Source organism: Prinia subflava, chromosome 5, assembly GCF_021018805.1.
Source record: "Prinia subflava isolate CZ2003 ecotype Zambia chromosome 5, Cam_Psub_1.2, whole genome shotgun sequence".
NCBI lineage: Eukaryota > Metazoa > Chordata > Aves > Passeriformes > Cisticolidae > Prinia > Prinia subflava.
This window is the reverse complement of record NC_086251.1, coordinates 19,199,117-19,227,071: the sequence shown is the minus strand read 5'-3', so window position 1 is coordinate 19,227,071 and position 27,955 is coordinate 19,199,117. Positions and strand designations below refer to the sequence as shown.

Here is a 27,955-nt window from a genome sequence, read left to right as displayed (position 1 = left end):
TGATCTGATCATCCTGTTTTATGCACCATTTTGCCTTTCTCCACCCTTCATTTACACTACTTGGCTGTGCCTTCATTGCTAAAGAGAAAGATGTAAATTTTCCATTGAGATAGCTATTTTAATGTAAAGGTGCCCGAGGAGAACTGGAAATTTTACATCAAGTAAGAAGTCAGTGGCATTATTTCACTCCTCACCCAAGATTTCATAAGCTGCACGGAATTGCACTGACTCTGTCGGGAATTTTACGTCAAGATTGCAGCATCAGTGTAGCAATTACACCTGTTTCAGCAATGAAGATACGACCCAGGACTTTCACAGTAGGAGTGTTTCTCTCTCGGGGTCTGGAAAACATCCAGGGCATTTCAGATGAATGGTATTCCAAACAACTATTTCAACCACACACAACAGTTGAGAAGAATTAACAAATACTGCAGTCCTTAGACACCGGACTGGGAGTCTGAGGCAGAGCACACGTAACACACTCACACACCCTGCAAAGCTCTGCCCAGCACTGAACACACTCACTGCTGCACTAAGGAGCAGTGCTGAGAGAAATGAGTTCAGAGTTAATGTTATTGAGATAAATGAGTTTGAAGTTAATGTTAAAAGAAATGTCACAATTTGTTAACAGTTATACTTACCCAATTGTAGTTATCTTGCTCAGAGTTATAAGTTCTATTTTGTAACCCCTGTTCCCTGTATTCCCAGTTCCTCCGCCCCTTTCACCCCTGCTGTGTACTGCCTCCGCTGCTCCCCACGTGCCAGTCACGCGAGCACCGCCCTCGACACCGCCCCTGCTGCTCCACCGGGCTCCGCCTCTGTCTGGTTGCTGGAAACTCCGCCTCCGATGTAAAAGACTCCAAGGCTCCCAGGATGCACTTCCAAACCCGGAAGTCCAGTTAGGGCAGATAGCCCTTTAGAGCCACTGACCAAGGCCAAACTGGAGCCTGCAAGAGACACTGTTGGACTAAGCAACTGTCCAGCTAGCAGCCGGAGCCTCGGAGCCTCGAACTTCCTCGCCCTCACCGCAACAGCACTCTAGGGAGGTGACACCCCTAGACACGACGAGCCACGTCAGGCGTTCCGGAGAACTCCCGTGAGGACGGAAGCCCCGGCTCTGCAGCATCAGCAGCAGGACCGACCATCTCCTCCTCTTCGGCGGTGCTCTCCGTGGGAGCAGCGGCGGTGTGCGCAGCCCCTCGGCAGCCCCTCGAGCCCCCACCCCTCAAAAGAGCTGATCCAATAAAGGCATCTTAATTGGAGCAGAAGGTCTCCTAGCCATATTTCTTACAAATTGGGGGCTCGTCCGGGAGAGCCACGCCCACCGAAGAAGATTCGACGGGACGGCCGCCTGCTTCGGATCTTCGAGGGATCGTCGGCTACACGGACGACGCGGGACCCACACGGCGCCGAAGACCAGCGCCGAGGACCGGCGCCGAAGACCAGCGCCGAGGATCAGCGAGGGACCAGCACCGCGGAGGAGCGCCGAGGAGTGGTAAGAACCCCGGCGGCGGGAGTGGAGGCGAGCGAGTGGTGTGTGAGTGAGAGGGGGGCCGGCAGCCGGACTCCCCAAGCGAGTGAGGACCCACTAGTACCGCGTTTCCGGACTCACGCGAGTGGGCCGGCCGGGACCGTGGGGAAGCGAAAGGCGATTGGAAGAAAGAGGCGCCTCCAGGGGAGTAATAGACACCCCCCCTCCGGACGTGTGGAGGGCACAAGTAAGGAGTGAGTGACACGTCAGGGGACGAGTGATAGTAAGCCACCCCCATCGCAATCAAGGGTTAGGCAGCCTGGGTTACCCTAAGCGCGCAGGGTATCCAAGAGCGGAGCAAGGCGCGCACCGCACTGGCAGTGAACCTTAGGAAGGGGTTACCTAGGGGAGGGACTGTTGCAGTGGCGGGGAGTGAAAGGGGGTGCCAGTCTGGAGCTGCGGCGAGAGAGAGAGAGAGAGTGAGAGGAGAGAGTGAGAGGTGTGAGTCCGGACGGTCCCTGGAGTGGGACTGGCAACCGAGAGGCTGTGCGTGAGTCGGGCGGCTTGAGAGGTTACCTAGAGGGGCGCAGGGGACCTGGGTGAAGCCGGCAGTGGGGTAACTGTGTAGTGAGTCGGGCAGCGTCTGGAGCACCGGAGTGGCTGGAGCTGTGTGACTGGTAGTTATTGCAGATCTGGTAGCTACTGGGCACAGTGCACGAGAGGTAGGGATTTCAAGTGCAAGAAGTCCAAACTATAGGGAACAGAACGAGAGAGTTGCACACTATACCGCTGGTCATCAGCTGGGAGGCTAGGTTGTTCCGAGCGCCTGGAAAGCCGTGGAAGCTGACCAGGGGTGACAGTAGTATAGGAGAGAAAGGAAAGGCACTAGGAGTAGTGAGACTCGAGCAGTGGCCGGAACCCAGAGGGGTTGCCCTGCTCTCGGGGGTCAACAGACTATTGCCTAGGTGCGGAATCGGTGCCAGCTGAGGTAGTGGCCAGAATCCGGAGGGATTGCCTTGCCTTCAGGGGACCGAGGCGTGAAAGGGAACACTAACGCGAGGGGGTTTGGCCAGAACTCTGAAGGGGTTGCCTACCCTTGAGCGTAGGAGTAGTGGGCCAGAATCCAAGGGGATTGCCAAGCTACTCCTAAGTGTTAAGGTGTGAATGATAATTTAAGATTTGAGTTGCCCGTCTGTAGTTTTCCGTTCGAGTAGGGGCACCTTAGAAAACCTCTTGAGTTTGACAAGGGTCGAGCGTTAATAAATTAAGTTGCCCTAACTTAAAGTTTACGTTCGAGTAAGGGCACCGTATCTCTCTTAATTTTAGACCCAAAGGAAGAATGGGAGCGTGCTTGAGTAAGAATCAAAACTCAGAGAAGAGAGGAAAGGAAGAAATAAAAAGTATACCACCAGGAAGTCCCCTAGCACAAGTGCTGGAGCAGTGGGAGACCCAAGAAGTGACTAGAGGCCTAGATAGAGTAAAGATGATCCATTATTGTATGGAGGTTTGGCCAACCTTGAGCCTAGCTGGAGAGTGGTCATGGTGTGGCACGAGGGATCCGTGGATGTGCGAACAGCTGAGTCGGTATTTGAAGACACACAGAGATATAGATCCAGAGCAGGTTTTGTATGCTGACTGTTGGAAGAAAATAGCATTGGAGGAAGGGACAGTAAAGATATGTAAACTTAAGAGAACAGAGGAAGAAGAAAAAGAGGAAAAAGAAGTGAAAATAGCCAAACCGGGGTGGGACCCCCTTAATTATCTGCCACCCCCGAGCTATCCGAACCCTCCTCCAACCTCTAGCCCTCGAGCCCAGCCAGAGACCTCTACCCCTCCCCCAATCACCTCCCCAGTAGACATTCCCCCAGCAGTTGCACCTTCACCACCCCCACAGACCCTAGCAGGTGCTTCCCCAACAGCAGCTTCCTCAATGTCCCCTCCGATTTACCCGGAGCCCTCAAAAACCAACCCTTTCCATTTCCCCACTCCACCTCAAGCCCCCTTAGAATCCCAACCGACCCCAGCACCCTCTGTAATTCCAGCACCCCCTCTGCACTGGGAACCGGGTTCTTCTCCCCAAAATGAACATAATGAGATAGTATCTTCTCCCCCTCTAAGACCAGGAACTTCGGAAGGACCTTACTGCAACACACGTGCTAGGACAAAGCTCTTTCCCCTAAGGGAAGTCCCCATGGGAGGGATGACGGGAGGAGTGGGGTTCGTAAATGCACCCCTCATGGCATCTGAAGTTAGGGGATTCAAAAAGGAGCTCAGGAATTTAGTAGAAGATCCTGTGGGGGTAGCCAATCAGGTAGATCAATTTTTAGGTCCAAACATTTACACATGGGAGGAAATGAATTCCATCCTGGGTATATTATTCAATCCTGAAGAAGTTAGATTAATTAGGACTGCAGGGATTAAAGCTTGGGAAAGGGAAAATCGGATGGGCCCTCCAGGAGATTATAAGCTACCTATAACCAATCCTGGTTGGGACCCGAACAGAGATATAGACAGGCGAAATATGGAAGATTATAGAAGCTTAATAATAAAAGGAATTAAGGAGGCTGTTCCCCGTAACAACAACACTAAAATGGCTTTTGATGGGACTCAGGAGAAGAACGAGACGCCAGCGGCCTGGTTGAACAGGCTGAGACAAAATATTCAACAATATTCCAATCTGGATCCGGATAGCCCTGAAGGCCAGGCTCTTTTAAAGATTCAATTTGTAACTAAATCCTGGCCCGATATAAGGAGAAAATTAGAAAAACTGGAGGATTGGCAAGACAGGGGGACCAATGAATTATTGAGGGAAGCTCTTAAGGTATATTTAAGGAGAGATGAGGAGAAGGCAAAAGGAAAAGCGAGAATTATGGTAGCCATAGCGAGAGAAAGTGTTAAGGGAGACCAAGGCTTACAAGGGAGGCAAGGCTCTAGAGTTCCCCCGAGGAAGGGAAATAAGAAGGACCTACCCCCCTGGGAAACCCCTCAGAAACCAGGTGAGGGGAGGAAATGTTATTATTGTGGAGAGGTGGGACATTTGAAGAAGGATTGTAATAAGGAGTCTTTTGACAGAGCTATCATGAGGGAGCAAGAAGCCCTGGAAAAAATATTGAAAGGAGAAGAGGATGACGACTAGGGGTGTCTTGGGCTCTTTCCTCTGGTGGACCCCATTAAACATCTAGAAGAGCCCATAGTAAAACTGGAAGTGGGTCCTTATCGGGAAGAATATGAGTTTGTAGTAGATACCGGGGCGGATAAATCTAGCTTGAATAATCTTCCAAAGGGAATTGCAGTAGGGAAAAAGATGTGTAGTGTTTTAGGAGCAGAAGGAGAGCCATTTATGGCCCCTGTGTTAGAGGATGTTGAGGTTAGAGGAAATTCAAAATATTTGTTTAGTGAATTTGTGTATTTACCCAAGATAGAAGGAAATTTGCTAGGAAGAGACTTACAAATTCGGCTAGGGATAGGGGTAATTCCACAAGGGGGAAAGATGGTAGTTCGCATGATGAAATTAACGGCTGAAGATTTGGGTGAAATTAATCAGAAGGTATGGGCAGAGGATGGAAAATATGGGTATCTAGACATTTCCCCCATAAGAGTGGAGATGAAAGAAGGGATATCTCCAGTTAGGGTGAAACAATATCCTCTTTCTACAGAAGCCAAAAAGGGACTAGCCTCAGTAGTAAGCCATCTGTTGGCCGAAGGAATATTGGAGCCTTGTATGTCACCACATAATACCCCCATACTAGCAGTCAAAAAGGCTGGGGGAAAATTTAGACTAGTACAAGACCTAAGGGAAGTAAATAAGAGGACTATTACAAGATACCCAGTGGTGTCCAACCCCTATACTTTATTGAGTCAAATTCCCCGAGAACACAATTGGTTTACAGTAATAGATTTAAAGGATGCTTTTTGGGCCTGCCCTCTTGCGGAGGAAAGTCGAAATTGGTTCGCTTTTGAGTGGGAGTGTCCCGAAACTAAGAGAAAGCAACAGCTGAGGTGGACACGACTTCCCCAGGGGTTCACAGAGTCACCCAATTTATTTGGACAAGCCCTCGAGGAACTACTAAAGCAGTTTACCTCTAAAAATGGAATACAGATCTTACAGTATGTGGATGACATTTTAGTATCTGGGGAGGAAAAAGATGATGTAAGACAAACCAGCATTGACTTATTAAATTTCCTGGGGAAGGGAGGCTTGAAGGCATCAAAATCTAAGTTACAATTTTTAGAGTCACAAGTTACCTACCTTGGACATATTATAGGAGGAGGGTATAAGAAATTAAGCCCCGAGCGGATCTCAGGGATAGTGTCAATCCCGGCCCCAAAAACTAAGCGTGATGTGAGGAAGTTGTTAGGATTATTTGGATACTGCAAATTATGGATAGACCAGTATTCCCAAGCTGTGAAATTCCTATATGAAAAATTGGCACAATCAGAACCTGTTAAATGGACACCAGAAGATGAGGCCCAACTCGAAGCTCTAAAAACCAAGCTGTCCTCTGCCCCAGTCCTTAGTTTACCCGATTTGAAGAAAAAATTTGACCTGTTTGTAAACGCAGAGGAGGGAATCGCTTATGGGGTATTAACTCAGGAATGGGGAGGGTATAAGAAGCCAGTCGCCTACTTATCAAAACTCTTGGATCCAGTTGCAAGGGGATGGCCATCTTGCCTGCAGGCGATAGCAGCGGCAGCAGTACTCATAGAGGAAGCCCAGAAGTTAACCCTCCAAGGGAAAATAGTGGTTCATACTCCACATGATTTAAAGACTATACTCTCCCAGAAGGCTCAACAATGGCTTACTGATCCTCGGATTTTAAAGTATGAAATTATTTTTATAAACACAAAAGATCTGGAGTTAACTACATCCAAGAGTCTGAATCCTGCCCAATTCCTTTCTGGCGAACCATTACCAGAGATAGAACATGACTGCCTAGAGGTTATTGATCTACAAACGAGGGTAAGGGAAGACCTAGAGGACACCCCATTGCCATATGGAAGGATCTTGTTTACCGATGGTTCCTCCAGAGTAATAGAGGGAAAGAGGGCATCGGGATATGCAGTGACTGAAGGACTGAAGGAAGAAGGTTTTAAGATACTGGAAGAGGGGAAGCTGCCTGCCAACTGGTCGGCCCAATGTTGTGAGATATATGCTCTCAAAAGAGGACTGGACTTGCTAGAGCAAGACACGGGAACTATATACACAGACTCTCGCTATGCTTTTGGGGTGGTGCATGTTTTTGGAAAAATCTGGGAGGAAAGAGGTTATTTAAATTCAAAGGGAAAAGGGCTAGCCCACAAGGAGCTAGTTAGGTCTGTTCTGGAGTCCTTAATGAAGCCAAAAGAGGTGGCAGTGGTGCATATAAGAGGACATCAAAGCGGGGACACATTTGAAATAAGGGGGAACCGAGTTGCTGATCAAGCCGCAAAGGCGGCGGCCCAGAAGTCAGAAAAGGTGGTAAAAATCTTTGAACTAAATACCCCACCAGAACAGGGGGAAAAGCCAATCTATACAGAGGTGGAACAAAAAGCAATCAGAGATTTGAAGTTGGTACAGGGGAAGCATGGAGAATGGTTAACATCAGATGGTAAAAAGTTCTTGAACAAAGCTATGGCCCGGCGAGTGTTAGCCGAGATCCATGACTTGACCCATTGGGGAACACAGGGATTATGTGACCATTTCCAAAGGGAATATGTATGTGTGGGAATGTATGGGTTGGCGAAAACTGTCACTGAAGGGTGCATAATATGTCAGAAAGTCAATCAGAAGGCAATGAGAAAAACCATACCTGGGGGACGGGAACTCGCACTAAGGCCTTTCCAGAGTATGCAGGTAGATTTTACAGAAATGCCTCCAGTACAAGGACATCGTCATATATTGGTAATGGTAGACCATCTCACCCATTGGGTAGAGGCATTTCCCACCACTCGAGAAACAGCACAGGTGGTAATAAGAATATTACTAGAACAAATTATCCCGAGGTATGGTTTGGTAAATAATATAGATTCTGATAGAGGCCCTCACTTTACATCGCAAATTCTGCACGGAATTATTAAAGCTTTAGGAATTAAATGGAGGTTACATACCCCTTGGCATCCCCAGAGTTCAGGGAGAGTCGAGAGGATGAATAAAACCCTAAAAAACGTTTTAACAAAATTAATAGCTGAGACCGGGATGAATTGGCTTAAGTGTCTGCCCCTAGCCCTATTAAGAATTCGAACAAGACCCCGGTCTGACATAGGGGCTTCCCCTTATGAAATGATGTTTGGGCTCCCCTTCTTGCTAACCCCTTGGAGCACAGGGGATTATCTTGAAGGGGAAGCCGAAGTCCAAAAATATATAGAAACAATTGGGATAACATTGGCAGAATTGAGGAAAAAGGGGTATCTTCCTCAAACCTCTCCTCTGGACGCAGATGTACACCACATAAAACCTGGGGATTGGGTCTTGGTCAAGTCCTGGAGTAACACTCCATTGACACCCAAATTCGAGGGGCCATTCCAGGTATTACTCACCACCCACACAGCTGTCAGAACAAGAGAAAAAGGATGGACACATATAGTGAGAGTAAAAGGACCCGTGCCACCTCCTGGAAATCAGCCAACTCCCGCTTCACTAGCGTCAGAAATTCCTGAATGGACAATTGTCAAAAAGCCTGGACCCCTTAAAGTAGTTCTGAGGAAGCAGTCAAAACCTAACCAGAAGTAATATGGTGATAGTAACAAAGCAAAATCAGTTGTTAATCTTTTTAAGAAAAGTTGAATGTTTTTGAGTGAGTTAAGTAAGTTTATTGATTAAATCTTCCACAGGACACACCCCGGAGGGACTAATTAAATTTAGTCAAGAAAGGGAGTGGAGATCAGGACATCTCAAACAGGACCTTGAGTAGTAAGGATCTACACCCAAGAGATAAAGCTAAGTGAAACAAGAAGAAAACATGGGGCTGCCTAAGAGATGGGTGAATTATACAAAATTTCTGAAAGAGTTAATAATGGTTTTATTAACACTTGTCTCCATTGAAGGAGCCTGCCCCAAGTGTTACCAACCAATTTACGATGGGGAAAAATTACAATCCTTAATTAGGGTGCATACCCATGTAAAGCCTCAATGTTTAGACCTAGTCCACCTGACCACATGTCAGGAAGAGGGGAACCAATACTGGGCAGTAAAAAATTCTGGAAATTATAAACAGCGGATGACGGGAGAATGTCCTATGGAAGACTGGCTTTGCCTGGAAACATTAGAAAGTTCTGAAGAGTCTGTAGACCTAATAAAAGAAAAAGCCTTAAGACAAGAATCTAGGAGTGAAATATATAACAAAAATTTGTTCATAAATCTTGTGGAACAAATAAGTCGTGAATTGAATGTTACCAATTGTTGGATATGTGGGAGCACCCAGATGACAGATATGTGGCCATGGGAGGGGACAAGCCTAAGTGCTATAGACATTCTCAGGTGGAAACAGACAAACCCAGAGCTGAAATTAAAGAAAACCCAAAGGGGAGATGAAAATTGGGAGCTAAAGTCGAAAATAATAGGAGAAGAGTGTATTAAAAGAGTGGGTGAAAGGTTTAAAACATATGTTGGGGATATGATTTGTAAAAGGTATCTAGTAATAAGAGAACAACAACAAATGTGGATACCTAGTGAGCCCTCGACTTATTGGACAGCAAAAAAGGAAAAGCAAGGATGTATATATCATGAGGGATATAACCTATACAATTGTGCAAGTCACGTGAAGAATCCTTTCTGGGGAATACGGGAGATAGCAAAATATTGGGAAGGCCCCTTCTATACACATACCTCTCTTTGGGAAGCCCCAAATTATTTATTTTGGATATGTGGGAATAAGGCATATACCCGTCTACCAGGGGATTGGGCTGGGAGCTGCACAATTGGGATAATTAAACCTGCATTTTTCATGTTGCCTAAAAATTTTGAAAACGAATTAGGAGTTCCCCTATATGACCATCTAAAACCTGTCAGTAGAAAGAGAAGAACCATCATCGATTTGGGAAGTTCTCAGAAATGGAAAGATCAAATTTGGACCCCAGAGAGAATAATAGAAACATATGGGCCAGCTACCTGGGCGCAAGATGGGTCATGGGGTTACAGGACGCCCATATACATGTTGAATAGAATAATAAGACTACAAGCAGTATTAGAAGTTATCTCGAATAGAACAGCAATGGCCCTAGATCACGTGAGTCACCAATTATCCCAAACCAGATCCACGATCTACCAAATAAGGTTAGCTGTTGACTACCTACTGGCTGATGAAGGGGGAATTTGCGGGAAATTTAATACATCAGAATGTTGCCTAGAAATAGACGACAGAAGTGAAGTTATTAGAAACATTTCAAAAGAAATCAGAAAAATAGCTTATGTAGGCAACCAAGAATGGCAGCCCTTAGCTAGCATGGACTGGTGGGAGAACTTTTGGAGTTGGAAAGGAGAGTGGTGGAAAAAACTAGGGTTTATGATATTGTGTGCCATAACTAGTCTTTTGCTTCTCCCATGTTTAATCCCATGCTTAATCCGAATAGTAACTTCCAGTGTACAAACAAGTATTCAAACCTCAGGGACATTTAACCAAGGGTCAGCCAAATTAATGAAAGTAAAAACAGAAACAGAAAAATTGAGTACTGCCAAAAAGGTGTATGATCAATATCAAACATTGGGAATTAGTGCCCCTAGAAATTTAAAAACAGTAAATTGATGCGGGCGTAGAGCCCGATCAAATAAAAGGAGGGGGGATTGAGAGAAATGAGTTCAGAGTTAATGTTATTGAGATAAATGAGTTTGAAGTTAATGTTAAAAGAAATGTCACAATTTGTTAACAGTTATACTTACCCAATTGTAGTTATCTTGCTCAGAGTTATAAGTTCTATTTTGTAACCCCTGTTCCCTGTATTCCCAGTTCCTCCGCCCCTTTCACCCCTGCTGTGTACTGCCTCCGCTGCTCCCCACGTGCCAGTCACGCGAGCACCGCCCTCGACACCGCCCCTGCTGCTCCACCGGGCTCCGCCTCTGTCTGGTTGCTGGAAACTCCGCCTCCGATGTAAAAGACTCCAAGGCTCCCAGGATGCACTTCCAAACCCGGAAGTCCAGTTAGGGCAGATAGCCCTTTAGAGCCACTGACCAAGGCCAAACTGGAGCCTGCAAGAGACACTGTTGGACTAAGCAACTGTCCAGCTAGCAGCCGGAGCCTCGGAGCCTCGAACTTCCTCGCCCTCACCGCAACAGCACTCTAGGGAGGTGACACCCCTAGACACGACGAGCCACGTCAGGCGTTCCGGAGAACTCCCGTGAGGACGGAAGCCCCGGCTCTGCAGCATCAGCAGCAGGACCGACCATCTCCTCCTCTTCGGCGGTGCTCTCCGTGGGAGCAGCGGCGGTGTGCGCAGCCCCTCGAGCCCCCACCCCTCAAAAGAGCTGATCCAATAAAGGCATTTTAATTGGAGCAGAAGGTCTCCTAGCCATATTTCTTACAAGTGCCATTGTCCTCTCCCTGGTGAAAGCCTTTTAGCACAGTAAGCTTATTACAACCAGTCTTACACCTCTTCTATTTCCAGCTGTTGCAGACTGTTTCGGAGCTAAAATGTCCTGGATCTCACCCTCCCTATTAAACATGTGCATATCCTTTTACTTATTAAAAACACCACAAAATACAACTGTTAATACAAAAAGCTATGTGTGACCCACAGCCTAAAATCATGTTTCCAATCCAGAAAGTCAGACACTAGCACATTGCCAAGTACCAAATGCATTTTAACTTTTTATAACCAAGACTGTGCAGCAGACTGTTAATAAACATGAAATGCATGCAAGAAATGAACATTTGCATTTAAGTAACTCCCTCCAGGTATGAATGACAATGACTAAATACAAAACACACATCTGCCCTCTTATAATACAATAGAGGCTTGTGAACCCAATTTAACCCACAGATTTACATGCACAGGGAAGGGCTTTTTTTCCTACATACTGCAGATAGAAGATTTGCTTAAAAATACAATATGCCCCAAATGTAAGGTTCATGTGAATAGTTTCAAAAACAAACAGGAGACACCTTAAATTTCATTTGTGAAATCCAAGAAAATGGAACATGGTGTCTGCATTCACCTAACCTTTGATGCCCTGTCTGAACAGAGAATTGTTAAAACTAGAGGAAAAACCTACCTTCTCTAAAAACTAGATGTAAACTAGACCACAACAGCATTCACTTTTTATGAAAAACTGCTTTCTCCTCAAAAACACCAAAAAAGCACCTACCAACAAAACCAACAACAAAACGTGCCAAGCCACACCAAACAAGCACTAACTCGAAGCACCGCTGACAAAAGCCCTCCATTTCTATACTAAACTAAGGTAGCTCCAGTAACTAAATAATTGCTCAGAGTTAAGGCAACCATCACCTTGTCCTTACAGAAAATACTGCAATATTGCAACAATAGTAGTACCACGTGGAAATAGGAAAGTCCTTTATCAAGGACTTTCTTCATCTGGTACAGAAATGAACTAAGACGCAAATGAAAATTTAATTTTTTTCTCCTTTAAAAACGGAACCTAAATACATGTTATCACATCTGCAGCAAGGAGATTCAAAACCACCAACTTTATAAAAGCCACCCAGGGGCCAGTAACTACAAGTCATTATCACCCATTCACTGTTGTGCATCAAGAAGCTCTGAAATGAGAAGATGCTTTGTTTCCCCAATGTTATTATCAACATATGAGAAACATCAGCTTTCTTAAGTTTTACTTGGAGGAAGTTAGGGCATCTAAAACCTCTCAAGAATGTGTTCCACTGATTATAGCATTAAGTTGTTTCCTTTATAAAACCTCAGAATACAGAGGCCATTTTTATCTAGATATACACATACACACACACACAAATATATGTGTTTAATGAGGTAATAAGACTTGACACCAAACATTTCCAAAGGCTACTTAAGCCGAAATTTTCAAACCAAAATCTTCAGCTCATGCATTAATTGTCCAAGGACACCACAACATCAAAGGAGAAAACATCTATCTACTCCAGAGAACAGTTAATCCATACAATTAACCCTCCTTCACATCACATCACACTGTAAATGCGAACACATGCTCCATTTCTGCACTGCTCAGAAGATTCCCCAAGATGCTATTCTTGTCACTAATGAGATGCAGCACAAACAATTAAAGACTCACAAAAATAACACTCAGAGCTTTAATTTCATTATTTAAAAAAGAACACCCAGCACAAAGAACCATCATGTCACAGGCTGTGCAACATGTGAATTGCATAGAAACATGTGGCATCATCCTTCCTTCAAAGCTGAATATGTTAGACCCATCAAATCCCTGATCTTTCAGTATCACAGTTTTATTAGGCTAGAGAAAATTTGATTTTTGTCACATTTTAGCCTATGTCATTGATCAATCTTGCTCTTTCTCCTCTCTGATGCAGAAATTTATTAATAATATGTCTGACAAAAGGGGGGAGAGTGGTGACAAAGAACAGAAGGAAGTTAAATAATAATTAAAACAATGAGTAAGGATAAGATATCCCACAAAACAAAAGCTAACTAAGCAGGTTACTTTCAGGCCTAGTTTACTACATGGCCACACATTTTTGTGCTGTCACTAGAAAGAGCGTGGAATTGAAGCAGTGTGCTGCTTCAACACTGGACAAAACACTCCATTTGAAACAGCCTTGTCCTGATCTACACCAGGTATTGCCAACAAGCTCCTTCTGGCTTAGCATAACACCATTAGTTCTGAAAGGTTCCCAGTGGGCTCTAAAACATATAAAATTGGTAAATTCATTGAATGGCATTACACTGTTGCAACTTCACCTGCATGATCTGTGCCTATATATTGTATTAGGGGGGAAAAAAAAACCACACTCAAAAAAAATCCCACACAACCATTTTGCAGGATTTTAGAAGCAGTGAGGAAATCAGTTGTTGAGTCCTGTGTCAAATAAGCCTCTGGGGATGTGTAAAAAAATAACCACCACCTAAAGAATAAACTGCAAAGAAATCAAATTCAGCTCTTTTCTGGTAATGCAAATCTTACAACTGCATAGAAAGATGTGCTTTGAGGTAGCCAATAGATGAGTTTCAGGAAACCTTGTTTTTTTAAACATGAACTTGCAGCTGTCAGAACTAGGAAGTTTTGTGCCATTTCAGACACTGGGAAGAATTTTGAAACCATTAGTGCTTTGCCAGTGCAACAGGTGGAGCTGAAGTTGGGAGATCTTTAGTATCCAGCAGAGGCTGACCCTACACTTGGCACATGCTCAGCCAAACGTGGGAGAAAGCATTCTGTGCCTGCCTATCTGCTGGACACTGATCTATCTGTCAGTGTTTTGGGATCGTCCCAGGAAAGACTTTCCTCTTAGGATTAAGCAATATTTATGATGAGGCTTTGAATAAATTAGCATTCCATGTTTCAAAGTCTTTCTGAATAAAGATAATAAAACACAGTCATGTCTGGCCACATACACAACAGAGATCTTACAACTGACATCATACACATCAGTAACTCCAAAAAAAAAAATCCCCCCCAAAAAAACAACCAAACAAAAAAAAACCCACACTGATTTTTCTTCCCAGTCATCTCACCTTCGTGGTGAAAGCCATAGTTTTGGAATTGAATTTGAACAGCTTAAAAGCTAAACTTTCATTAAAAGAAATGTTGCCAAGCACACTAAGCAAACACAAGTTACTCAAATACTCACAGTAATCTGTTCCCAGTGTCCTGCTGAAGTATAAATATGAAAATAACCCTGTGAAGTCCATTCCCTTTTATAAACAGCCAACATTAGTTCAGACTTTATAATAACAAACTGGTGCTAAAATTTCTTATTGCAGTTTTAAGTGTGTGCACATAATGCTTAAACATCCCCCACTGTGCTTGACTGCTGTATTCTTGCATACAAAACACTTCAATTTAAAAAGAAAAAAAAGATTCAGAATTAGTTCCTGGAGAAAATCGGAGGTTTTTTCAGAATTTGGAGTACTGCTTCTGCCTCACAATAAAGTGGAAGACAAGTTGCACAGGAGAAAGCACTGCATGTAGCTGTAATTCAGAGCACAGCAGCTGACAAATTATATTTTTATCCCTGCAACCTCCAGTTGATGCCCAAGACTTGAGAAACCATGCAAAAGCTTTTCACTAGTACTGGAACATCATCCCTCAAGTGCTGTGAAGCTTTAGTGACCCACTGATCAGCTCCTGCCAACACAGAGGCTTGCTACAGCAATGGCACTTGAGCACCAGCAAAGAGACACCTAAAGTCATTTCAGTTTCCAACAGAGACCAAGGTTTTATTCATAAAATTGAAATAAGTAAAAATACAACAACAAAATCCACACAACAAAAAAACCATAAACAAATCAGTATTTTTCCTGTTGTCCATTAAAACAAGTCCTCCCATCTACTTCTGCCTCACTGCCAATCAAGGGCCAAATGTGTCTAAAAGACACTCTTGCCATGGGACTCAAAGTTCCCACAGACTCCTGGAAGGCTTCCACCCTCAGAAAGGACCATTTGTGGACAAAGGGGTCCTAAGAGGCTATCAACAAGTGTATGGAAATGGGACATGTTATAAACAACCATGATAATGAAACAGTTTACACCAGAAGATGCTCAGATTCAGTAACATGAGCCTGTAACTCACTCTCAATCCCCACAGTGTGAAATGAGTTCCAAGACCAAGATGAATATAAGACCATAATAAAGTATTCCAGAACTAATCTTTGTGGGGAAAGCATTCCCAAATATAAGCACCCCAGGGGAAGTAATTGTGGAATAGCTGTTAGATTTTGAATTCATATTCTACCTCAAACAAAGCAAGTTTTGTTACCCTACAAAAGCCTTATAATGTATACAAGGGAGGAGATTCTAACAGGCCCCAAGTAAGTTCCTCAAAGTTGGGCACTTCAGTACATCTCCTTTAGAAAGAAAACTTTCCTCCAAGGCCCTGTGACACTGACTGCACAGAATCCCAGGGGTCAGAAAAGCACAGAAGACAGGACCCCGGAATCTTTACCTGTATCCACCAAGTGTCTTCTACAGAGGTAGAAGCAGGCATTTTGCATATGTCAAGAAGCAAAGACTGCTTGGAGGCCCAAGCCAGCTGTATCAAGAACTTCCAGTACTCCACATCCTCCCTCACTGCACACAGACTTCCTCAGGAAAAAAAAAAAAAAAAAGAAGGCAAAATAAAAACAACCAAAAAACCCAACCAGGCAAGAGGCCAACACTCACAAAGATCCCATAGCCATTGTTCAGAGAAAACAAGTCACTTGCATCATTCCCCACATGCAATAAGCTCCGGGCTGGCTGTACTCTGCCTCTGAGGACCAGCACCAGATGTGCTCTATCTCCAGATGCCAGGAGTTCCACAACCTGGGAATCAGCAACCAGAGTTATTTTCCATGAACTAATTCAGTCACAAGATGGTGAAGGACCAGATGTGTCAAGGTGGTTAATACCCAAGGTTAATGAATCCTAGGTCACTTACATCTTCTGCAGGTAACAATGAAAACCTTAATTTGTACCATGCAAGTTGAGAGATAACATCAACAGAGGTCACAAGCAAAGTATTTCCATGTGTTCATCTTCTCTCCATTGTGCCCTAGACTGAATGAAAAGCAGCAATCCTCAAACACACACTCAGCTGCAGCTTCTCCAGTTTTACCAATTCTGTCATGGGCAGACAATGTCAGTGGAGCCACAAGCTAAAGGGCCAGCAGGCAGCTTTTCCAAACTGCCAGAAATAGAGGGGTGGTTTGGGGCTGGTTTTCTGTTTTGTTTAGGGTTTGTTTTTCTGCCTTTCACTCAATGATGCTGCCTCATCATCCTACTTAAGGAAGTAACCTAGTAAGTTCCCAAGAGCTCTCTTGACCACTGGGTAATAAAAATTACTCACCTACAGACATTTCAGCCTTTAGCCACCCTGGTTCTTCACACAGTCAGGGGAGAAGGGGGAACAACACAAAGGAAGCAGCCAAAAGTTTTACAAACAATATGCAAGACTTCTCCCTAGAAGAGCTTTCAAGTGAAGAAGAAATACTACCAAGATAGGAAAGCGATACAGCATGCAGAAATTGTAAAGACTGCAAAAGGTATGGAAAGTGGTTATGCAAGGTCAAATATTTAGGTGCAGAACATTGATCAGGCATACAATTTTGATGAATAAAATACTCACTGCCCTGCCTTTTAAGGATTACCTTACATATCATCATGTTAGTTTGAGGCCTCATTCCTCTCTAGCGGAACAACAATCATTAAGAAAACAATGCAATGGAGTCAAACAAAGCAGGTTTACTCTTAGATGGTTATTTAAAAACCATATTCACAGGAGAAGATGGCCCTGAGGTGCTACTTGTGCAGAACATTCCAAGATGCATTCCAATGATGCATACCTTTTCTGCATCACTGTCACCTGTTCTCAGACAAAATGCTGAGAGTTCACAGCCTTCAGGGCACGCTTTGGTAACACCACCAAACACAAATCCAGGTATACTAAATTCCAGTCCCATACTCAGCAACTGGGAAACTCTCCTCCTTAAAATTCCGTATCGACACCTAACATCAGGCATTCAAGTCTACATAAAAAGTACAGTTGTGGTTTTCTGGCTTATGGAGGGTTTTTTTTCAGAAACAGAAGGTTATTCAGTAACACAGCCATTAGAATGAAAGGGAGAAAAACAGAGCAGTAGAAACTGGTTAACCAAGCGTGTAAGCATGCAAGAACATAGATATTTATTGTATACATGCTCACACATAGACAGATGAGGAAAACCTCCCCAAAGTCTCACTTATTGGTGAAATAAATACTTCACCATAAAACTAGGCAGGACCCTGCAAGAGATTACTTTTCTAAACTAGGAGCAACTCTGTCTCTGCTCCAGGAAAACTGAATGGTCTGGTAGCTACACACAAGCTATAGAGCTCACTTGAGCTGTCTGCAGCTCTTACAGAACACCTGCAGATCATGGTTTATTCACTGCAAGTATATCCGACACTCACATTTTTGCTGGTGTCTATACATTTGCCCAAATTTCACCATTAGCTGCAACGTTCACAGAAACTAAGTTATGAGAACCCTTAAGAATTCAGTTACTCCATTCAAAAAGTCTCGAGGGGTATTTCTCCACTCCTTAGAGGATGCATGGTTCCTTCTATTGGTCACCACACCTGGAATTTGCAATTGAAAAGTGCACCTTTTTAACAGCACCATGGAAAACCTCCTCCTCCTGTGCACAGATTCCAAAGTCACAGCTGACACTGAGTCAGGGGATTCTGTGGCTCAGGATGGGATGGCTGTTGAAGATGGGCCAGATGAGATGAAAATCCAAGTTCATACAGGTTTTAGGGGCAGTGAAAGATTGCAAATGATTTAATTCCAATTTATTTGGGCTCCACTATAATTTTGCCTGCATTAGGCACACCCTACCTAGTCTCACTATGTAGCTTGCCTCAGTAAGTCCAGATGCATGACTGTTTCTGAGTGTGCCCTTTCTATCACTGAACACCTGCATACTGGAGATTTAGAACATAAGTAATAGTCCACCACATTCAGACAGTAAAAAACAGCTAAAACCCAGACAGACCAAAACTCCCCCTATGTATTTCTTTTACTCAGCTCTTGAAGATGCAGATAATGTATAGATTTCTTCTAAATCATCCACAGCTGGGCATACCTTCTATGTGGGAAATGCCACCCATGTGCATTTTCATTCTCTTAGTTCTCACTAGGGAACACAAATAACTCAGCAGTTTAATTTGCTTTTATATCTTTTGGGATAGACACATCCAGGTAAGCTAGCAATACAGATTTCTGAGGTTAAAACATTTTTCCTTTGGAAAAAAAAATTGATGCCTAAACACCTCATACTTCAAGCTGCTGAATGTCAAGCAGGGGAAGCAATCAGGGAAAAAATCTAAAGCAAAACTATTTGTATCATTTATATAATATTTTATGTCAAAATTCATTCCTATATGGCAGGCAACTCTATTCTGAACTTTTTCTAAAACCAGAAACTTTTCAACAACTGAAAACAAAGAAAAGGGTGACAGAGAAAATAGGAAGCTTGGTGGCCATAAGTAAACATCCTTATAGGGGACAGAATGCGTAAGTGACAATTTGTTTGAAATAACTAGTCACACAAAGCCTCCAAAGCTCTTGGAACAATATGCACAATGTAAGTAGGGACCAATATACATCTAACACTGGGTAATTTATGATTCAGTGGCCAAAGGTGACACCTTCTATAAAACAAAGGATTAGGGTTTTGGTTTTTAAGTTCCGCTGCTTTGAGAAGTTCAAGGAACAGCCTACTGACTTTTGTATTAGCTGCAAGTGCTAAGAAAGAATACCAAACATATTATATAGACATTGCCTAGTTATACTACAAAGAATACATCTCATAACCTCCCATTCCTTTTCTTCCTTGAATCATTCACTGTCATCAGCAGAGACAGCTTGTTATCCAAGAGGCAAACTCTCACTTTTCCTCTTCCTCTATAATGAAATGTAAAACAGATAAAAAGATAGCTCTACTTCAGAATATATTTTCCTGGCATCAGCAAGACACTGATCTAAGTGACTGAGCCTGTACTGGGTTGGTGTGGCAATGTTTGGGTAAGTGAAGGGGCTGCAGGAGCAGTTTCTGTGAGAAGCTGCTGGAAGTTTCCTCCTTGACCCGTAACACCAGTGCCAGGCACGGACCCACTGCTGGCCACGGCTGGGCCCATGGGCGATGGTGGGAGTGTCCCAGGGGGAGATCAACAAGGAAGAAAGAGTTCTTGTGCAGACAACAAGGTGTGGTGAACTGACTGCAGACCCTTCTCCTTGTGCCCCTGCACTGCTGGCAGGGAGGAGAGAGAAAAATAGGAATAAAATTAAACCAGAAAGAAAGGAGGGGTGAGGCAGAGGTATTTTTAAGATTTTGTTTTACTTCTCATTATCCTACCCTGATTTGATTGGTAATAAATTCAGCTAATTTCCCCAGGCTGAGTTTGTTTTGCCCATAACAAAACTGGGCAGTGATCTCTGCCTGTCTTTACCTCGACCTGTGAGCCCTCCCTTAAACTTTCTTTCCCCTGTCCAGTCAAAAAGGGGAGTGACAGAGCAGCTCTGGTGAGCACCTGGCATCCAGCCAAGGTCAAACCACCGCTGAACTAAAAACAGTATTGTGAAGACAAATATGCAGCAGAAGCATTTCCAAGTGCTATGGCTTTGTGATTGCCCTTCTAAAACAATTAAATCTTATTTTTGTATCTGCACAAAAACTTGTAGAAACTGTTCCGTACTAGTTATTTGAAAACAACCCTTGAACAATAATAATTACAGTGAAGACATAAGGCCTTTCACATTGCTGTGAGCATCGTGTATGTTCCAATTCTAGAACTAAAACTAGAGAAATCAGCTCAGAAGGCTTTCTAAAATTTGACACACTGAGATTTCAACGCTCAACAGCCTCTTTGGACAAAGTCTGGTTACTCAGGAGCATGGCACAGCTTCCACAACATCCTAGAAACGATGGGCTGAAGGAAAACAACACCACAAAGCGCCCAAGCGCCCCACTGGGTGCAAGGAAGAGCAAAACCTCGTAACAGTAAGGCAGCTGGCAGATCACTCACTCAACATCACAAAAAATACCCTTCAGTCTTACCTGAAGGAATAGATTTAAAGGGCATGCTATTTAGGAAGCTTGAGAAACAAGGAAAAAAAATCTTAACTAGAATGAAATCAAGATCCAGGTGGCATAAGCCAGAAAGCCCCCAGAGATATGTCATGGTGGGAGCCCTGTGAAATCTTTACCTAACCCATGCAAAACCAGCCGTTTGCTTCAGGAGCACATAAAAATACAAACAAGATAGTTCTGAACACCACCATCATAGAAAGTCCACTGAAAAAGCATTTCATCTCTTACAGCAAGGCCAAAGGGAAGCAACTTGACCTCCTTGATAGCCATACTCTAAGTATAACGTTGTGTGATAACAAAAAACAATTAAAACTAAATCACACCATTTAATTACAATTCTTGTGTTCTAAAGATTTTTTTTCCCCTTCTTAAGCCCGGCTAGCACAAGTTCAATCTGGAAGAACAGAAAATAATGTGTTTGTGCAAAATTAATGAAAAACAGTACAAGAACTGGAAAAAGCATCCATGAAACTGGAATCACAATTTCCACAGAAGGCATGCTGAAGTTACTGACCAGGATTTAAGTATATTACTGCTGTAAGGCATAATCTGTGCCTAATGCAAGCCCTGGAGTATATGGCTTAAGCCATAAATACACACAGAATTCCATAGAAGTTCTCAAATGATGTATCAACAAACAATAGATTATAGCAGCACAGTACACTTTCATCATCTGAGTATTCTCAGATTCTCTACTCCTTTTCCTTTTGATTTAGTTAAAACCAGCACTGAATGGAAGAAAAGAAAAAGAACATCTGCAAAATCACAATACAGTAACAGTATTTGACTCCCAAACCCCAAAGCCAAGAAGTTCACTAAGCAGGTTCATTCAATCCACTGCTACTCCTCACCTGCCCAGAGGTGCAGGAACACAAAGCAGACAACACTCATTCACACTCTCTGGCCTTGCTTTATGTGTAAAAACACTGCAGAAAGAAGGGGTCAAGCTTCTGTCTCTACTCACTGTCCCCTCTTAACTCCAGTGCAATTCTTGAAGGCTGAGGATAAGAATCCCCCAAGGCTAATTTATCATCTTAGCAATCATGTGTAACAAGTCACTTCCAAAAACCTTTACTAAAAAATGTATAATGCATCACACTTAATGCAGCAACATGGTGAGATAAACTAAATATACAGTCATGGCATTTAAAGAAACAGCAAGAGAGAACCTCTGGAATCACCATCACAAAATCTTATCCATTCTGAGCCACATGAAGAGATGTCAAGTATAACCCAGTCATTTATCTCCCTCTCAGACAAAACTGAAGCAAACAGGTGTCCTGTAAGGACAGAACTACCAAATTGAAAGCACAACACCATATGCCCTTTAATGAGAATTCATGAGAAAAAAATGAAAATCAAGACCTTTGTGTAACCAAATAAAAACCAGAACTACAATTTCCATATTTCTGCTTTCCACAGTAGAGGGAAGAGTTACACCCTAACACACTTGCAACTTAATTTCTCCAGTTGCATCACCTTTCCCCATAGCTCAGGAATACACTTGATTTACTGAACAATTACCTGGTTTACATCTATAGTCTCAGCAGGAAGACCAGAGTTCAAAAATTCTGCGTGCCACAAAGACAACTTTTGTTACTGTTTAAAGTATGTAAACTTTAACTGGGGAAGCTCAATTTCCTTATGTATAATAGATAAATAATAGATGTCCTCCTTGCAGAACATTCAGAATTAGCTAAAAATACATACAGCATTTCAGAAAGCAAAAGTGCCAAACAGAATTCAACAATTATTATATTATTAACCAGGCACATTTTTAAACACACATGCCAACACTTGAGCTTCTCAGACCACTGACAATCTCACCAAGAAGTTACTACTGCATCTGCTGTCAGTGCTGTTTATTGCAACAGCAAAAAGCCTTCATACTGTGAAATGAAGACAATTCTGTAGCTGATTTACAGTCAAGAAATCTCTTTTCCCAGTAGGTTGTTTCCATTAAGTTAATCTAACACACCACAAATTATTTATTGGTTTGAAAACAGTTTCAATTGCTTTCACACTTTTATCGTCCAGAGCAAACACACCAATTTAAATCAAGCATGTGCCAATCAATTTATTGGCATCCTTGCAAAAGTCATCCATGGAATGAATATCAATACAAAATGACACCTTACATCTGTCTGTGCTGGCAGGCAAAGTGTGAGTCAAGCAAGAATAAAGGAAAGAACAGCTAAATTAAAAATCTTGTTCATTACAAAGACCCTCAACACCCTTACCAGCCCATCACCCATTCCTTACACTCTTTGGAGCTTCTCAGTAGAACTGTGTGGCTTAACAGATATTTTCAATCTTTAGTAAACAGAAACCACAAAGATGAGAAACCACTGCTAAGTTCCACATTCCAATTTTTTTGAGAGAGAAGAAACCAGAAGAATTGTTGGCCCATAAGCTCCTAACAAACAACTGTACTGAACAATACTTTGTGGGACATCGTTTCCATTTTCTTTCCTGCACTCACCACAACTGTTCCATCACACAAAATCTCAAGAATTGCTAAAAATATCCTTTGACTCTATCATAAGCTTTTCCATAGCCTAACTTAAGGGCAGTAGGACTCTCCAGAACTACTTTTTCCAGTTCAGAAGTTCCAGATGTGATCTATCAGGAGATGGCACATCTTTGCCTTCTTCAGAAAGACCTCTGTGTCCAACAGCACACGGGTTTGGCTAGCCAGCATACCTAGCCATCATTTTAAGTATTTGCTCCTGTCCTGAGTGAACCTGCAGTGTTGTTAGACATATCCTGTCAGAAAGAATAGGGAAGAAAAAAAAGAACAACAATCCACATGCCTCAAAATCTAAGGAAAATGCTGTTCTCCACTGTGCACAGTAGAGCTTCGTTGTTGCTGGTCTGTGCCACAAATTGGGGGGCATAATTGTTTTACTGTCATTCCTCCCCTGAAGCTCAGGTACCAGCCTTTGAGTTTGAGCTGTCCACAAATGTCTTGAGCAGAAAATAACATCCATTTCTTTCAAGTGTTCTCAGTGCTGTGGGGTTTTTTTCAGCCTCATCAACTCACAAGAGAAATTCTGAACTTAAAAGAGCCAAACATTTTGAATGTTTAATAGCCCTTTGGGTTAAAGACATAAGGAAAAAAAAGAAAGGATTTCTTAGAAAGAAGATACTGTAGGTAACTTTCTCTTCATTCTAAGAAGGAATTTAAACCTAATTCTTGTCCTCAGTCTCAAGATGGCAGGCTGCTTTCATACAATACAGTAAGTTCACCAGAAATACAGATCTAACATGAAACTAAACCTTGTCATTATAGTTGTTTCTGAGCACCACCAACTGAAATTCACCAAGTGAAATTTATTTGTTTTGACAAAAAGAGAGACAATTGCTTTGAAATGTACACTGCTGGTTAATTTTTAACTAGAGGCAGAGTTACAGTAGATACCCTTATATAGTAAGTCAGGTGTGTCTATATTCCAGGAGAGGTTTTGTAACCTTTATTTCTTGTTACGCTGCCAAATCTTACCTTAACACTAAAGGATAACAAGTTCCCAGAAACAATCTCTGTTTGCTAAAAAGTTACCTTGGCTTGCCCTATTCAAGAAATACGCAGGACTGAGAAAATCTACAGATGGGACAAACCCATAGCCTGTTTTACTAAAAACTACATAATAAACAACTAAAAAAAAAATCTTAAGCTAAAGCAGCAAGAGGCAAGGGTAGAACTTTCATGGGGGTATCAATGAAATATATTCACATTCTTCTAAGTACTGACTTTGTGTGTCATGCTGATCTACATATTAATTTTAAAGCATCTCTGTGTGCTTTAAAATAAATTTAAATAATTTAATTTAAAATTAAATAGTAACAAATTAGTTCACATACCATATCTAAAGACAGTTAAACCCATTTAACTTTCCCTGGAGTGAGAAGACTCAGTACTTTGAAAGTATCAACTTAAACTTCAGAGTCAACCTGAACTTTCAGTATTTCCTCACTATTTCAAGAGGATTTATGACCATAATTTGTGACAGACCCTCACATCATGCTAGTTGTAGTTACTAGCAAAATAGCCCCTAAATCAATGACAGACTAACTGAAATGGCACTGAAATGCACTTGAGGACTCCTACACAGCATATTTCCCTGTCATAAAATTAGTAAGTGATTTTTCCTGCTACATTCTACATTTAACCACAGCAACAGGTTTCACTAGCTATAGGTTATCTCAGGAAAACAGTGTGGATTAAAAGTCATTTTAGGGTTGTGCTCAAATGCATTTTTTATTTCATGCAGTATCCCTAGTTTCAAGGATTTGTAACCCTCGGGCTTCCCTGTGTCACACTTCTGTCTTCACCCTTCTGTATCCTGTGTTCTTTGGTAGCAGGCATATAGTTGTTACATTAAAGAAAACTAAGATTCCCAAAATCTCACGATTTTGGGAAACATTCAAGTGCATGACAAGACACAGTTAAGCAGGCATTTGCGAGTTTAAGTAAAAATAATTCTTGCTCGAGACAGTTCTTAAGCAAGAATTCTCTCAACTTACTTGAACATTTTAAGACCCCCACAATTAATAACCACTGTGCAATAGTAAGACTTCAGAACTTACAGTATTTTCTCAACAATGAAAATGCATTAAATACTTTGCATGAGCAAGAAATTCCTCCCTTCAAGGAAGAACCAAATACAGCAATCATTTTGCCTTTTCACAGTGAAATCAGTCCAGTACAAGCCATATCTGAAACAGGTTTATCATTATTTCAAGCCACATAAATAAAACCACTCCTGACACCACCACATACAGAGCAAGAACTTAGCTCTACAGCAAAATTATTTCACAGCCAAAGTATTCAGGATCTATTATAACATGCCAAACTTCAGTGAAGCTTTAGCGCTGCAGAAGCTCCAGCAGATCCCCAATCGTGCAGAGATGCATTTACATATTTGTAAGATAAGCACATCAAAATACTTTTAATAGCTAAAAGTCAGGCATCTCCTTACAGAGCAGGGATTCTCAGAAAGGGAATTAAATCCACAGAGAGCCTCTCATAGTACATCCATGCTCCTTCTAAAAGGACAGATGAACTGTCCTTAAAAGTACTGTCCAGTTCAACACAACAAAACCTTCCTACTAAGGAGGCAGAACAAAGACAATGTCATTAAGATCTATAATAAGACTCCTCAACTAATTATTAAAAATGGTACATTTGTAGCCGAGTTCTTCCATGCATGTTAAGGAAGGTGACTGTTCATACCAAACATACACGGCATGAAATGAATCACTGTCTTTCAAACGAGGTGAAAGAAAACCAAACTCCAAGTTAGAACTTATTCCTTAGTTTTATCATGAACTCTTACTTTCCTAAGAATTCCAAATGCAAAGTTATCCCTTTTTTAAAATAACCCTTCCTATTAGAGCCTGTTAAGTAAATGTAAGGAAATCCTTTAAGGAGCCTTCATATAAGAATCCCAGGAGTCGATTTCCACCCTCCACCCTTCCAAATGCTACATTAGCTTCATTCAGTCAAGCAGGAATGTGAACATCTTTACACAAACATAAGTGTTCAGGAAGGAACAAAGCACATTTCAGGTTTTCAGAAACATTTTTAAAAGATTGTGGCAGTGTGTATGGAGAAGGTGGAACCCTGTGATATGAAGGGTATCTTTTTGATACAATCCAGACAGAAATAAGCAATACATAAAACACACCCACACAGAGCTCCAACTAAAAATATAGAATGATGATGCCAGCAGAAAATGCTTGGTTCTCTTGCTCTAAATGACAGTTCTAATAATTACAGGAGGTTTGAAAAGGTGGGTGGCCTAATAAAAAGAGGCCCTGAGGTGATGTTCTGACAGCCTTGGCCACACTGCCGAGTTTTCTAAACTACCCGGGAAATCGCAACAACCAGGCTTCGGCTTGCTCAAGCACCGGGGTGATGTACTCAGGCAGGCCACATGCAGCAGCACAAATCCAGAAGTCGTGCACATGCAGCCCCAACTCCCCGTCTTGGGCGAGACAAAGTCGGCAGCGAAGCCGCACGCAGGAGAAACGGAGGGGAACGGACCCCGGCCCGTTCCCCACGGATGCTGCGGGCACAGCACCGCCTCCGTTTACTTGTGATTTAAACCGATTAGCACACTCGCTTAGAAACGGGACGGCCGAGGGAAAGCGGAGGGCAGGCTGCGTGCCCGGGCCGGGGCAGCGGGACTGCAGCTCCGGCCCGCCCGGACCCCCGCCCGCCGCAGCGGAGCCGGGCCGGGGGGAACACGGGGCACACACACCCAGCTCGTCTTCCCCCCACCCCCTCCCCGGCCCGGCCAAGAGTTTGAGCGACACCCGACACCGACCCCTCCAAACTCCACAGAAATCCCTGCCCGGGACCGCGGAAGGACGGGAGTGGGGGTGGGCAGGGGGGTGGGCGACTTTTGTCTCTCTTTTTGCAACTGTGCGCGTTTACCTGAGCCACCTCTGAGGGGAAACCGCCTCGTCCCCCCGGCGGGATACGTCCCGAGGGAACAGGGAGGAGAGGCCTCCTTTTCCTGCGCACCCTTTTTGCAGGAAAGAGGGGCGAGGAGCAATAGTTTTTGGGGGAAGCGGCGCGGGCAGCCTCCCGTGCTCCTCCCGGCCCTCTCGTCCATGTGCGCGTCTCTCCCTCCGCGGGAGCCCGGCCGCGCTCCCGCCCCTCCCGCCGCGCTCCCGGCGCAGCGCGGGGGAAAGTTTGCCCAAGTCCGACAACAAAAGGGACAGCGGCGCTCGCCTCCCCGCCGGCCCGGGCCCCGCGACGCCCCGACGAGCTTACCCCCGGCCGGGCCCGGCTCGCAGCGCAGCACCGAGGCGGCGAGGAGCCGCAGCAGCAGCAGCGGGAGCGGCGCGGCCGCCGCCGCCTCCATGTTGTGCCGCCGCAGCAGCTGCCGGAGCGCACGGAGCGTCTCAGGCGGGCTCCATGCTCGGGGCGCTGCGCTCGGCGAGGAGGGAGGCGGGGAACGGGGGGAGGCGCTGGAGCCGACCCGACCCTCCTCCTCCTCCTCCTCACGCCGCCGCCAGGGAGGGGGCTGGGGCGGAGGATCCCGGCCCGCACCGCATCCCGGGAGCGGGCGGGGGCGCCCCGTCCCACGCGTGGGAACACCTGGCCGCGCGGGGCGCAGCGGGCGCTCCGGGCCGCGCTTCGGGATCGTGTTAACTCCTTCCTTAGGAGCAAGTACTCCAGAACCAGCCGCGAAGGCTGGAGAAGGCGGCTCGCTGCGTGTTTAGAAAAGCAACCTTTCGCTGGTGGATTTGGAAGTTAACAGCGGGGACGCCCGCCCCTTTTCCTGTGTCCGGGAAAGAGTGGTTGTTTGCTTCCCGAATGCAGGTTCGTTCTTGCCTTTCTCCTCCCACCAAAACAAACATTTTATTAAGTCACTCTTCTACAAAACACTAGTTTTCAAAGAAAAATGCGTTCAACAGCAGTCTTTTGTTGCCTTTACCCCCTCCCTGTTAAGCATGCCACCTGCTCCTATAAACCCATTACCCCCAGGAAAGAGGCAGAAACTGCGCTGTGACATGGGGCTTGCCTTGTGCCAGGTCCAGGGGGCTTAGCAGCAGCCGGCTCCCCCTGAAACATCCCGCACCTTTCACGGGCCAGACACCGCCTCTGCCTCCCTCAAAGGATAAAACCAAGCGGCAGAAGTCAAGAACTTTAAGTGTCCATTTTTGGGCATCAGTGCTCTTGCGCTGACACTGATTTGACAATGAGAAAAAGGATTGCTAGATGGCCTTGTATAGAGGTGGAAATCACAAAGGGTCCGCCAG

General features: G+C 44.0%; 1 protein-coding gene and 1 long non-coding RNA gene across 3 annotated transcripts in view; one reads left to right on the top strand and one right to left on the bottom strand.

Annotated features, from left to right (window-relative positions):
• Positions 1–27,183, bottom strand: part of LRP5 (LDL receptor related protein 5) — a 145,413-nt gene extending 118,230 nt beyond the window's left edge. Inside the window, exon 1 of one of the 2 annotated variants that reach the window (XM_063398289.1) lies at positions 26,964–27,183. In XM_063398289.1, coding sequence (XP_063254359.1) covers positions 26,964–27,054 — 91 coding nt within the window. In that variant the 5' untranslated portion in view covers positions 27,055–27,183. The remainder of the gene's footprint in view (positions 1–26,963) is intronic. The other variant, XM_063398290.1, reaches the window with a different exon arrangement.
• Positions 1,231–10,963, top strand: LOC134551114 (uncharacterized). Its single transcript, XR_010080530.1, has 2 exons — positions 1,231–1,495; positions 10,393–10,963. It is a non-coding gene; the product is annotated as an uncharacterized LOC134551114 (long non-coding RNA).
• Positions 27,184–27,955: the final 772 nt, after the last annotated feature.